The 13,033-nt window shown below is 39.7% G+C and overlaps 3 protein-coding genes across 5 annotated transcripts; all 3 read right to left on the bottom strand.

The window, feature by feature from the left end:
- Positions 1–490: 490 nt before the first annotated feature.
- Positions 491–2,078, bottom strand: LOC116915463 (regulator of G-protein signaling 8). 3 transcript variants are annotated; one of them, XM_032920636.2, is made up of 4 exons: positions 1,898–2,078; positions 1,641–1,763; positions 1,374–1,537; positions 491–1,271 (listed from the first exon to the last, which is right to left on the bottom strand). In XM_032920636.2, exons 1-4 carry the CDS (start codon positions 2,061–2,063, stop codon positions 1,062–1,064), a joined length of 663 nt encoding a protein of 220 aa, XP_032776527.2. In that variant the 5' UTR covers positions 2,064–2,078; the 3' UTR covers positions 491–1,061. The 3 variants fall into 3 exon arrangements, with proteins under 3 accessions (XP_032776527.2, XP_032776513.2, XP_032776520.2); XM_032920622.2 differs by having other exon boundaries at positions 1,641–1,768; positions 1,898–2,054; XM_032920629.2 differs by having other exon boundaries at positions 1,641–1,841; positions 1,898–2,046.
- A 4,745-nt stretch (positions 2,079–6,823) lies between these two features.
- LOC116931968 (regulator of G-protein signaling 2) lies at positions 6,824–8,089 on the bottom strand. Its single transcript, XM_045173011.1, has 4 exons — positions 7,855–8,089; positions 7,649–7,785; positions 7,382–7,545; positions 6,824–7,305 (listed from the first exon to the last, which is right to left on the bottom strand). The coding sequence occupies exons 2-4, from the start codon at positions 7,776–7,778 to the stop codon at positions 7,105–7,107; spliced, it is 495 nt and encodes a 164-aa protein (XP_045028946.1). The 5' UTR covers positions 7,779–7,785; positions 7,855–8,089; the 3' UTR covers positions 6,824–7,104.
- A 3,797-nt stretch (positions 8,090–11,886) lies between these two features.
- Positions 11,887–13,033, bottom strand: LOC116931962 (regulator of G-protein signaling 8). The gene is made up of 4 exons (XM_032939651.2): positions 12,708–13,033; positions 12,464–12,600; positions 12,198–12,361; positions 11,887–12,126 (listed from the first exon to the last, which is right to left on the bottom strand). The coding sequence occupies exons 1-4, from the start codon at positions 12,884–12,886 to the stop codon at positions 11,905–11,907; spliced, it is 702 nt and encodes a 233-aa protein (XP_032795542.2). The 5' UTR covers positions 12,887–13,033; the 3' UTR covers positions 11,887–11,904.

The raw sequence follows: 13,033 nt of genomic DNA, 5'->3' as shown, positions 1-13,033 counted from the left end.
TTTTTCTGTCTGTCTTTATTTTCCTTAATGGATCTCACGCAACTCTCTTCTTTCTTCATGTTCTATTTCTGTCGCGCTGCGGACCAAATGAGGCATAAAAGAAATCTTTTTTGTCGTTAATGTTAGATCACAAGAATGCAATGCATTAGATCCATAATAGATCCAAACAATGGTGCGTTAACAAAGGTGAAAGCATAACGAATGGCTTTCGGGTATATAAATATAGGACTCGTCTTAGACGATTAGACTTTCAGGAGGTACATCAATCCACCTTCAAAGACATTTTGTTGTACATTTTTGATTGCCATTAGCTTTCGTTTCCTCTTCGGGGGGACACAGCAGGTGAGTTGCTGATGAGGCTATTTATACACTTTCCATTGCTTGTTAAACATTTCACCGACTCCGACCGACTCTATTCGACAACCAAACACTTTCGCTTATTCTTGAGTTGTTTGATAGTACACGGAGTGAACAAAAAAATGTATACACGTTCGTTTTTGTTGATTTATTTGAAAGCATCGAGTATACATAAAATTGTAAAAATAAATTACATCGAGATCTCTTGGGTCGGAGCCCGCCAACCGTGAAATTTTTCCCATTTCGATTCATATAATAGGTTACATAAGTAGAAAAAACGAATACATGGTTCCATATGTGGACTAGAACACAAGAAACATAAAGCCCTTGTTAACTATTTCGAGTTGTCCGATAGTCAAGAAACGTTAACTCAAAATTCCTGGCAAGACAAAATGAGACACAACAAGACTAGTTAACGCATTGTGGAATTCAAAGTTTTAAACCGAAACTTGCCCCCTTAAATAAATTCGCGTCTCCTAAAAATATTAGACTATTTTTGAAAACTATTTTGAAAAAAATGAGTAGAATCAAAACACGAGGAATAATATCACAGTGAGGCTATAGGTGAGTAGCTTCAAAAATCCATTCAAAAAATATTTTTAAAAGGACAACAACATAGTCAGACTTAAGTCCGCCAATGGTGGCCAGTTCAGCCTTGAGTTGTTTGGTTGTCGGTACTTCGTTCTGTCTACAGGCAAGTTAATTTAATTGTCCGAAACGTAGCCGGCCGATGTTGGGCAATGTTCCGTGTGGACGAGTTCGAGAAAGAGCGTAGACTGAAGGAAACGCACGTAAGAATCACGTTCCATCATGTGTTGAATCCGTCTCTGGGCACGATCGAACGCGTGTGCATCCGGATTGTTAGACTGGACATTTGCCAGTGTGACGAGCCTCGTTTCAGCATCCAAATTGATCTGCCAATCGGCAACACAAAAGAAAAAGGCAGTTAGCTTATACAAGAGGTCAATTATCCTGATTGATTTCTCGATAGAAAAGGACGGTGTGAAAGCTCTTACCTCTTTAGAGGCTTGGACGGCCACAAAGTCATTGTAAATTCGCTGGGCTTTAGTTGCCATTTTTTGCGGTTTCAAATGTTTGTAGTCTTCCACGGCCAGCCAAAATTCCAGATTCTCATTACTGAATTCGCGAATGAGAAAGGCTCGGTAAAGAGACGATCCATCTGGAAAGACACCGCCCAAAAAAAACGTTGGTTTTGTTTAATCAATCAAATTAGCCTAACCATAAAGTATAGAGTTGTACACAACTATAGGAAAACAACTGACATTTAGATGCCATGAGAGCGTCGAACGATTCCATCCATTTCTTCGCCTCTTCCGGTTTGGGTCGAGTCGATAACGAAGCTTCCGTACTCCTCCGGCGCAAAAATCCAAGATGAATCCGCATTTCTGTTCTGCAAAGCAATAACAATTTAATGTCTCATTTTTTTTTCGTCTTTTACAACAAAGAACTTGAGGCACTGTTTTCTAAAAAAAAGAGAAACGATATAACATCCTGTGCTGGTAGTGAAAGACAAACTTACCGTTCAAAAAAGAAGCTGCTTGAATGTTTTCACTGAGGTGCGTCCTCCGGTTTGGAAACCTCAAAACGATGTGAGAACTCGAAAAGAAATGAGAGAGAGAGAGAGCCGTGTGAGTTTTGCTGCTGCGCTTGGCCAAGATTGAAGAGTGTCTAAACGCTGAAGGCATCCGTTTGCACTTAAATAGAGAGCTGATAGAGTTAGAAAAAATGGGCGGGGTACTCAAAAACGCCATCGGGACAATCGGGTTTTTAATTTGCTTCGTTCATCGTGTGCGCGCGCAACTTTCAGAAAATTCCCGTTCGTCTGCCTGCTTTGCGTGTTTTTCACTGGGAAAAGTATGTCAACCGGAATAAACAGACTGGCAGCGAAAGAGACAATGAGAACACATTGTTGTGGTCCGTCTGATGATTTCCATAGAATTTCTTTAGAACCTCCACCAGAGGAATGGGCAACGGGAATGTTGCCAATGGCATAATAGGGTCAAGTTGAAGACTAATAATTTCATTCATCTCCGTGACACTCGATTGCCTTTTGATTGAGTCTATTTCATTCGAGAAGGGCGGCCTAAGATGGTCATTATATCTACACAGTCGGTGAAGTAGATATAAACTACATCCCACGAGAAAGATGATGTTTTTCAATTCAACGCATTTTCTTGTATATTATTCACGAATGTTCACTATATGAGTAGAGAACACAGACAGTGAATCCGTGGTGGATTAAGGCACGTGCTCCAGTCAGTTAGAGCGTGGTAAACAGGAGACGATGTCGGCAGCGACGAAAGTCATCTATTGACATACGTGGATCAATCTAGGAAAGAGTGACACCCGTGTTCAGGTAACTCGTGATGTCCCATAAGCAAAGCTCTATATATAAGATTATTGATAAGATCTCATGTCACGTAGCGGTTGATAAGGTTCACGTTTTCAAAGTCACGTCTGCCAAGTATCTCAACATACCGAGAAACAATTCCCTTGCAAGAATACAGGTAATTGCGTACTTGAATCGGATACTTCCGACTCCGCATATATTTAAAACCTCTCGATTTCGATTAAGAAATTGAGATTTCCTGGTTATTAAACGCTATAAGTTTACTGCATGTACAAATATGCAATAAAACGTAATACAACAGCAGATTATCTAACATGAAATGCAATTGTCACGCAGGGAAACTGAATCAACAAATAGCAGGAAACGTTCTCTTTTAGGCCGTTGCTTAGCAATAGGGACCATGACGTCCATCATCTGTCAAAAGCGGGACAGCCTAAATGTCTTTTGATGAGCTAGGAAGGTAATGATGAAAAGCCTATAGTAAAGCAAATGGCTAACGACACGTGAAGTTGCATCCCGTGTTCACATGTACGTCCCTTTTGTGCGGATACTGTCATTGTTCGTCATTTTGCTCTCCTTCAACTTTATAAGGACAAAGATTGGCCAGATCGATGACTACATCCTTTTGAATCGCGGGATATATTGTCTAATTCACTCTATTCACCGCTGGAATCGTGCTGCAGTGTGGTACGAAACTTTTTGTCGAGAATATAAGTATATAATCCTCATTTCAATTTACCCTGTTTGCTCTACTTCATTTGATTTCGTGCATCAGTAAAAGATTATACGTTTTCCTTTACATCGGAACTCTCTTTTGTGTAGACCATTTTTCGCACAAAAAAATTTTGAATCTTTCATTTTGCAGGACGGAATGATGTCGTAACTGTGAACAATGGAGGCTGAATTGCAAGACAGTATATATCAAGAGTTTCTACTCAAGTTAAAAAATCTATATATACCATTACAGTCTTGTCCGGAGCTTGAATGGCAGTTGCTAATGTTGAGTTTACTATCAAAACTAGTTATGACCGATTAAAAAAAGAGAAAACATTCCCAAGGACAACTATAACCAGATGAACGGATAATTAGAGCACGTACCTCGTCTTTTGTTGGAATAATTTGTTTGTATCCGGTTGTTTGCATTCTCGTGTTGTTGTTTTTTTGGAAAAATAAATGTGTTCTACATTTATTGTTGTGTTTCGGTTGTTTTCTTGTCCTTGAATGTCAACGAACAGGATAAAGAACTCTCTATTATCCGTCAGCTGGTTTTTGCGGACCCGCAAGTGAAACGGGCAAGGGCAAGGCGTCCAGCAGTGCTGCCATTGTACTTGCAAAATTGTTCTCTACGTCTGCAGCAGCCTATAATAAATCAGCTTCCATGAACTTTTTCTTTTCTCTTTATCTCGGTCGCTTTCTGTACATTATTGCGGGCGATAACAGCCACAGGCACGAAGGATTGTTTATGTTTGTCATTAGCCCGACAATGTTTATGCAAACTCATAATTATTCGTTATATATAGCTTATTTCTAGGAGGCCGTGTTGCAGTTGACGGCAATAAAATGATATCAAATTATAGCATTATGATCCAGAAAATGAGAAACTGAACTTGAATCCAGCCCCCACAATCGAAATAAGCCGGCGGCGGATTGCATTTGACGGCAATGCACGATCTCGTCTAATGGTGTTCTGTACATAGTGGGCAATCTGGCCAACGGATAAATATATTTTTGAAATATATACTCAAGCGATACGTTTGTAATTCCCGCAGAATTAAAAAAAGAAAGCATGCGTTTTGAGCCAAGGATAACTGAATAGAACATAAACTTTTGTGTATTTTCACTGGCAATTCCTTTAGACTTTAGAGCTCATGGACATTGTTGTTTCACTCGCAAACCGGATCTCCATAACCGCACAGGGCGTTGCCTTTGGTTGTGTGACGTACGTTATAAACCTGACTTTGCGTCATTAACACCGCATTCTTTTTGCTTCTGTCGACGGACTTGTTCTTTCTGCGCAACTTCTAAATACGCAGCAGCAGAAGTTCGTTGGCATCTTATTTTGGTCTGTCTTTATAAAGAAATACCCGCGCATTAATGCGTTTCCACTGACCGCTTCAAAATTCCCCCCCGAAACAGTAAGCTGTGGGTTCTACTTTGTTGTGCAACATTAAACGTCACGGAAGCATTTGGAATTTTTCGCTATACGTTCGTATATTGGCATCTTTGACTCTAACTGTAACAGGTTTAATGAAGTGCGTTCCACACGTTGTCCACGGTATTAAACGTGTGGAACAAGTGTTTGGCTTAAATTTTGATGATACGGCTGATGTTAGTGATAATAAAAGGCTTATAACATAAGCCCCCCCCAAAATATATATAATAAGAGAAAATCCAAGTTTTGAGTGACCTCTGACTATGGACTGACATCTTCCGGCAGCTAAGAAATCCGGTTGAGGAGTCAATGGAGACGAAGGGCGTTTCCGGATTCCGGAACATACGTTGAAATGTATATACTCTGCCTGAATATAGAAACGGCCACCGGATACTGCGTCATAACGCAAGAGATTGATATCATCTATACAATAACACTTTCTTTCGCTGCTCGATGCCAAAAATAGCATGTGATTATAGGATGTTTTTGCTTGATTGTTGCCCTTGAACCCTATAAGCTTTTAACGAAATAAATGATCGACCGTTTCAGCCAGAGTTCGTTGCGTACAAGTATATCCATTTTCCGTGGCCATGAATTCCAAATAAGCAATTGTTTTTATTGGCAATGCAAATGTTTACTGCCTTTTTTTTTTTAAAAATCATCAATATATAATGTACGCTGCTTGCCATTAATGCAAACTTGTTTAATTTCCACCTTTTCCACGTCGCATCTGCTGATGTCTTGTTGGCAGGGCAATAAAAGAAGATTAACTCAGTGGGATCCCGAAGCGGCGGCTTTATGGTTTCCAGCGTATATGTACGGCTTGATCGTTTATTGTTATTGGCTCTCACTTATCACAAGTACTCGCCCACTTGCACGGAAGTAATTGGGGAAGAAGAAGGAAGCCGTCTACGCCACCACAAGTTCTGGCAAGAGGACATCCATAAAGAAATGTTTAATGATCGACTTGTTACGACATTTCTATGATAATCGATAATAACGTCGTAAAATAATACGGGAAAAACCCTGAAAATGAACTTGGATGTACCCATCCAAGCTCCATCCCGCTGTGTACGTCTTTTTCAACAGTGGACTGTACTCACCAAGCACCGAGAGCTCTCAACTCGGGTCACCAAGAACTAAACAACAGCGCACAGTTATACCACTTTCATCGCTATACTGTGGAAGCTGTTTTCCCCCTTTTGTTTGCAGAGTGCATGGAACCCAAACAACGCAATAGCTAATAGTTTCTTATTGTAACAATTCCTGTTGTCTTGGTGACGTTGATCGCTGGTTGTCACACGCAACCCGTGGTAATTGAAATCGTGCTTCACGACTCGTGTAGAACGGGACTCTGCCGACATTTGTCGTCACATACGAACGCAGCATCAAGATAAATCGATGACACTATAGTGGATCGCCGAATTTCGATGGATCATTGGCTTTTGAACGTGTCTATGGGAAACTTTGGTTGAGTAACACAAAGAGAATCTTTGCATTTTAAGCAGATCATCAAACAAAGGGTATAAACATAACCCACGTCACGTTCCAGTGGAGCTTATTGACATGTCCACATCGCGGGTTGGGTCAAACGTCGAGTCTATAGTTCTTCTTATAGCCAATTTTGATTTGGAAATACTTGTAACCCACCCGGAAGCACGTACATATTGCTCAAGACGAGTGATTTGCATGTCACGGCGTTTAGAGTGCAGTGTTTTTCGTTAATCGAACTTACACGTATAGATTGCCATCAAATAAGAGCCCCTTGCCAAATGGAATTTCAGAATCATTTAGACGGGAATATTCCCAAAAATCCCGAACTAGGAGTTTTAATGTCCCTCGTATTATTATTACGAATAGGACACTTAGGGTTCGTTCAGCACACATAAAATAACTTAAGTTTCGAACACAAGAAATAATGAGACACGAGGCGCCTTTGTTTGCGTTACACAAAGTAGATGTGCATTAAGTTTTATAGGATTCATCACATTTGAGTACAAGGAACAACAGAATGTCGTGCTTACACGAACAGTAATATCAAAAGATCATATAGAAAAAATCACAATGTTTTCGGACTAGATGACTAGCGTATTATGGGTATGTAAAATCTAAGCAAAAAATAGGCTTGTTAATTATATATCACCACTTACTCAGCTTGCTCAAGCTTTTATAATTAGATTTCACATTTGATTTCGCGTTTTTATTGTGCCCAGAAAGACTGGTCTTAATCTTCAATGGCCGATGGGCAATATTGATCCGGATGGGCAAGCTCTAGAAACAGTTTGGACTGCAGAAAACGTAGATAAGAATCACGCTCCATCATGTGTTTGATTCGCTTTTGGGCTCGGTCAAACGCGTGTTGGTCGGGGTTACTCGACTGGACGTTGGCCCAAGTTATGAGCCTCGTTTCTGCATCCAGATTAACCTGTGTGATTTAACAGGCCAAGGTGATTGTAAAGAAAAGCTTTAGATTGTGTGGAATTTCTAAGGTAACAACGCACCTCTTTGGAAGCTTCTACGGCCACAAATTCATTGTAAATTTGCTGGGCTTTAACGGCCATCTTCTGAGGTTTCGAATTCCTGTAGTCTTCCACGGCCAGCCAAAAATCCAGATTTTCAGTGCTAAATTCACGAAGCAAAAAGGCCCGGTAAAGTGAGCAGCCATCTGCATTGACGTGAAATAAGAGATCAAAAAAATGTCCGTCTATTAATACGCTTATTTTGAACAACAAGCGGACGAGCTGAACAATCGAACGAGATTGACTCACATTTGGATGACACGAGGGCGGTGAAAGATTCCATCCATATCTGTGCCTCCTCCGGTTGTGGTCTGACGGACAAGGGCGAATCCGAGGCCCGTCTTCGTAGGAATCCAGATTTTAAGCTGATGAGTCGCATTTCAGATCTACATTTATCACAAAATGGACGACAGTTGTTACGTATTCATTCGACATTTTAAGCGTTATTCCGTTACCTTAGGTTGGATGATGCGGCATAAGATCTTAGTGAAGGTTTAACGTCGTCTATATTGTTCTCTGTTCACCCTACTAGACTGCGTATCAAATTGTGCAATATCCGATGAGAAAAGCGGACTGATAAAAGGAACCAGGTAGATCGCCCCCCCAAAATCGAATGGAATATTTTTTAAAATGAAATAGACAATATAAGGGTGAGAGGTCAAACTCGTCAGTGCACCTGAACGAGGGTAGAAGAAAGTCTGAAGAGTAAAATCCAGTAGCGAATCGCATTTATGCTGTGTACCAGTCGATTGGAAAAAGCAGGAGGCTGGAAATGTTGATACTGCGCGCGCGTGTAACGGATATATCCTATTCCGAGTAGAATAATTTGTGCGTACGTGTTTGAGCATATCTGTGATACCTTCCAACACACCTGCACGTAAATTATTTTCTCTTTAACTCTATAAATAGTGGCTGTTATTCCTTCAAAGAAAAATGGCGTGAAGAAACGTTGATAGATAACCTAAGCTGTTATAGCGCCAAGACGTGGAAGAAACAGTTTCGTCCGTTTCATCTTATTCAATCAAAAGTAAACTCATTATAATTAGACCAAGGCATTAGAACAAGCGTCGCATAGACGACAAAAAAACGGCTTTACCGGCCCTGATAACCTGTCTTTTTTTTTTTTTTTTTTTTTTTTTTTTTTTTTTTTTTTTTTTTTTTTTTTTTTTTTTTTTTTTTTTTTTTTTTTTTTTTTTTTTTTTTTTTTTTTTTTTTTTTTTTTTTTTTTTTTTTTTTTTTTTTTTTTTTTTTTTTTTTTTTTTTTTTTTTTTTTTTTTTTTTTTTTTTTTTTTTTTTTTTTTTTTTTTTTTTTTTTTTTTTTTTTTTTTTTTTTTTTTTTTTTTTTTTTTTTTTTTTTTTTTTTTTTTTTTTTTTTTTTTTTTTTTTCCCCAAAAATTAAAAAAAAACCAATAACCCTCGTGTCGCTGTAGGCAACTGGGATTGCTATATTCCGGGGAAATGGGATCATATAAATAAGATCATAGAAGTGTGTTTCTGTATTTTATATAAGTGGAACGTAACGCACACAAGAGAGGCGATTTTGATAGGTTTTCCTATAGGATATATAAACGTGAGGCCAATAACTCGTGTCCACTCTCTTTTGAACGGAGAGTTCATCGAGCTCGTATATACCTTTTGCCCGGTCTTTTCTGACCTATGTTTGTATTACATTCAAAGATATTTTCATCTATTGGCTTTATCGATGGAGGCGCTAGTTATAGCAATGCCAGCTTGCATTTTCTTTCCCTGGATATAAATAAAAACTGCCTTTGAAAAAGATTGAACAGCTGCCTTTTTTTTCCTATATTTCAATGGCAACTCAATTTCAATTTTGATTCATTGTACTTGTCACTCAATTATTTGCTTTAATGGTCTATCCTCCTTTCTTACAAACGATATATGCTGCCCTCCTTTGGCTCTTTGAAAATAGACACGATTTACATACGAATATTTGCACAGTCGGGGTTAAGAAAGCTCGTGTCAAACCACGTCAGCGAAAGTTTGAAGTCCGTGACATCGACCAAGAAGCAAGAGATTTAATGGTAAAAATAAATTCACGACGTATACGAAAAGGTTAACGCAAGTGAAGTTATTTGCGATCGTTATGCGCAACACCCACGAATTTTTCTGCGGTTCGTGATAATAACTTGCCGTCATATACGCTTGTATTATAGTCTCTCGTATATAACTCCGCACTATAGCACGAAACTGCCCTTTCGGGAAATCCCAAACATCAATTCGCAAGAGAGACATGGATGCAATTCTCTCGTAAACTTGAAAATATGCAGACATAAATTTGCGTTCGTGAAGGTCACGGGCAAATGGCTAATGTTGACATCAACCGGATCACGATAGATTGGGACGCTAATGGACTTGCGCTTGGACGTTAAATTATTGTGTCGTATACCAATTTCTTTATTGGGAAGGTTAGCATTTTTCTTAACGGCTGTTATCACCTTGGCGACGTTCATTTCCTGAAGACGCTGAAGTTGCATCAGCTATAGTTAACTATACTTTTGCTTCGATTCGCAATCACACTACATCAGTAGCGGAATTTCAAGTTGTTAATCAGAGAGCATCAGTTTTCTTTTCGTTGCAAAGAGAAAGAATTAACCCGCAAGTAAACTTGATCTCTCGAACGTCATCTGATTTTCGGGACGCACGTAGGCACATTGTTACGCAATTTTTCGTCGCCTCAGGTTTATATGGCGGATGATGAACGACTTATTGATCGGGAAAAAGAAAAGAAGGTCGTGTTCGTCGGGGTCTCTTCTTTGTTTCACTTTAGTGAGGCATCCATTAAGCCCTGCAGTCTTTCACGCCGACGTAATCGTTTGCCTGCTGTGTTCTAGAGTACACGACCAATATTGGCGTTTGACACACGTGTCAAGAGTCTCGAGGTTTCACAAATCGTTACTAAAAGGGAATCTGTATAGAACACGAGATGCGCCGTAGGTTAGATTTCGATCGATCATTCCCGACTGCTTCCGAATAGTCGAGAAATAAGACAAAAGTGGAAGAACGATGAACTTTGTGTAGCTCTTGGTTGCAACATTTTGCTTACGTCATCGTTGTCCGCAGCTGGTTCACCACTACGAATATTGAAAATTGACGATCATATAGAAGAAACTTTCTTGCAAAGCAGCTCAATTAAATGTATATCGGGGCAAAGTTGAATACAAACCTTTACAGTAATCGAATGTGAAATTCAACACCTGTGCGACGTATTAAACCACCGATTGGGACTGGATGGTTCTCTTTTTATAGTGGGATTGAAGCCATTGGCAGCGTGTCCCAACTACAGCTTATGCTGTGGCTTGATATTAAAAGTGAATTGCGCTTGATGGCCGGCAAACAGTCAGCAACCTCTCTGAATTCGCCTGTTTTTGTTTTTTATCAAGAGTTATTCACTTGATTGCGGTCAGTGAGAAAACAAATCGCCTATCTAAGGGTTTCACGACCGCTTAATGGTCGGTTATGCCCAACTAGAGTATAATAAAACACATTCAAAGCAAATTGAAATGGCATAGATTTAACGATGCTAAATTGACAGATATCAAATTCGAATAAAATTAAAAAAAAAAAAAAAAAAAAAAGGGGGTTTTTTTTTTTTTAAAAAAAAAATTTCCAAAAAATTTTCGCTTTCCCCCGCCATGGTGCGCACTAGTCGACTAGCCGCACCGACTTTTCCCTCTACTTACACGAACCAAATGGAAAAACCTCTATACTGGATCGCAAACGTTATCGCTCCCTTTGATCAACAAATTAACGATGCTTCCTTTATTCTTGCATCTTTCAATTTGCTTCAATTTGAGGTTTCTCTTTCATAGCAATCTGTCCTATTTTTGGCGTGCAATAATGAATGTAAATTTAGAAGCGCGACGACTCCCACGACATACGTCATTAATATGCGGTCGCCCCGGTGTGACGCGTTTCTTGTAATTAAAGAGAGGAATGTGTTCCAGTTTTGCCAGTGAAAATTCGATCGATATCTACCCGTGGAATCGACAAACGTTCTCCCGTCTTTGCCTCAATAGTGTGACGTATATTCGTAGCATGTGGACCGTGATAACTAGTTCAAAATAAATCTAGAAATTTCCGTTCCTATATTTCTTAGCTCTTCAATGAGAAAGGATTTGGATTTCACATTTTTATATAACAATGAAATAGACGTCCTTTATTTACAAGCAACATTTTATACAGTGATACAAAGAAGCGAGGGAATCCACCATTTCAACAGAACCCTTTTCTATTCTCAAAGGTCAAAGAGACGGGGGAAAAAAATCACAGTTTATGGGACTAGAACAAAAATGAACGAGATCTAGGATTACATTGTACGGAATCCCTTCTTTTACTTAAATAGGAAGACAAATGTGACAAGAGAACTTTGCAGAACGGTCAGCGTCCCGCACACTTTTAGGGACGATGTAACCCAATAGCAGCCCGTATTGCGATTGTTTTGTTTTTTTGGGGGGGCTGTTCGTGTGTGTGTGTGTGTGTTATCATCACGCCGGCAAAGACTTTTCCGTTACGTCACCGATAGACTCCGAATATCGTTCCGGGTGGGCTAGTTCAAGAAAGAGTTTCGATTGGAGGAAACGAGGATAAGAATCGCGTTCCATCATGTGCTGGATTCGTTTCTGGGCTCGATCGAACGCGTGTTGGTCCGGTTGATTTGACTGGACGTTGTTCAGCGTGACAAGTCTTGTCTCGGCATCAACATTAATCTTTTAAGGACAAAAATAAAAGCAATAAATATGTGGCGTCAAAACAAATGCGCAGAAAATGAGAGACGCACCTCTTTAGTAGCCTGGACAGCGACAAAGTCATTGTAAATCTGTTGAGCCTTAGCGGCCATCTTTTGGGGTTTAGAGTTCCTGTATTCTTCAACGGCCAGCCAAAATTCCAGATTCTCGTTGCTGAATTCTCGCAGTAAAAAGGCGCGATAAAGAGAAGATCCGTCTGGATATAGAAAGAGGCAAGAAAATAAACGTCAATTTGGAAGGACTTGAGTGCATATAGTGGCAAAACGTTGTACAGCGATTGAAAGGATAATCAACTTACATTTGGATGCCATCAGAGCAGTGAAAGATTCCGACCACTTTTTCGCCTCCTCCGGTTGGGGCCTCACCGACAAGGGCGAATCTGACATCCTTCGTCGCAGGAATCCAGATTTCAAGTTAAGGAGACGCATTTCAGTTCTAAAATTATCGTCAAAATCAAATGGATATTTAAGACATCAGCAAATTGCTTGAATAATTTCACGTTCTCAAAGGCTTAAAAATAAAAAGAATTAAATTAAACTAACCGTTTGAAATACGAGGAACGAAATTTGGCTAGTTGGCCGTTACTGACGTTGCAAATATTTTCTGGCTGGGCAACTGGCACTTCAGCTCCGTGTAGAAAATGACACGAACCGAGCAAATGTTTTACGTTTATAGCGCTACACAACCGGTTCTCACAGCGGATATCAGTCGCCTTGACCATATCTCGTTCGGAAACGAAATACAGCCACTCAAATTCTAGACGGACGAAGAGAAAGCGAGACTGGAAATTCACTATCTGACACGTACAGAAGAGAAAGAAATTCTGGAGGGTGAACGCAGCCCGTTCCCTTGTTTATACATCTCCCGC

Source organism: Daphnia magna, linkage group LG1 (assembly GCF_020631705.1).
Source record: "Daphnia magna isolate NIES linkage group LG1, ASM2063170v1.1, whole genome shotgun sequence".
Taxonomy (NCBI): domain Eukaryota; kingdom Metazoa; phylum Arthropoda; class Branchiopoda; order Diplostraca; family Daphniidae; genus Daphnia; species Daphnia magna.
Note: the sequence above shows the minus strand (reverse complement) of the source record. Positions and strands in the feature narration are given on the sequence as shown.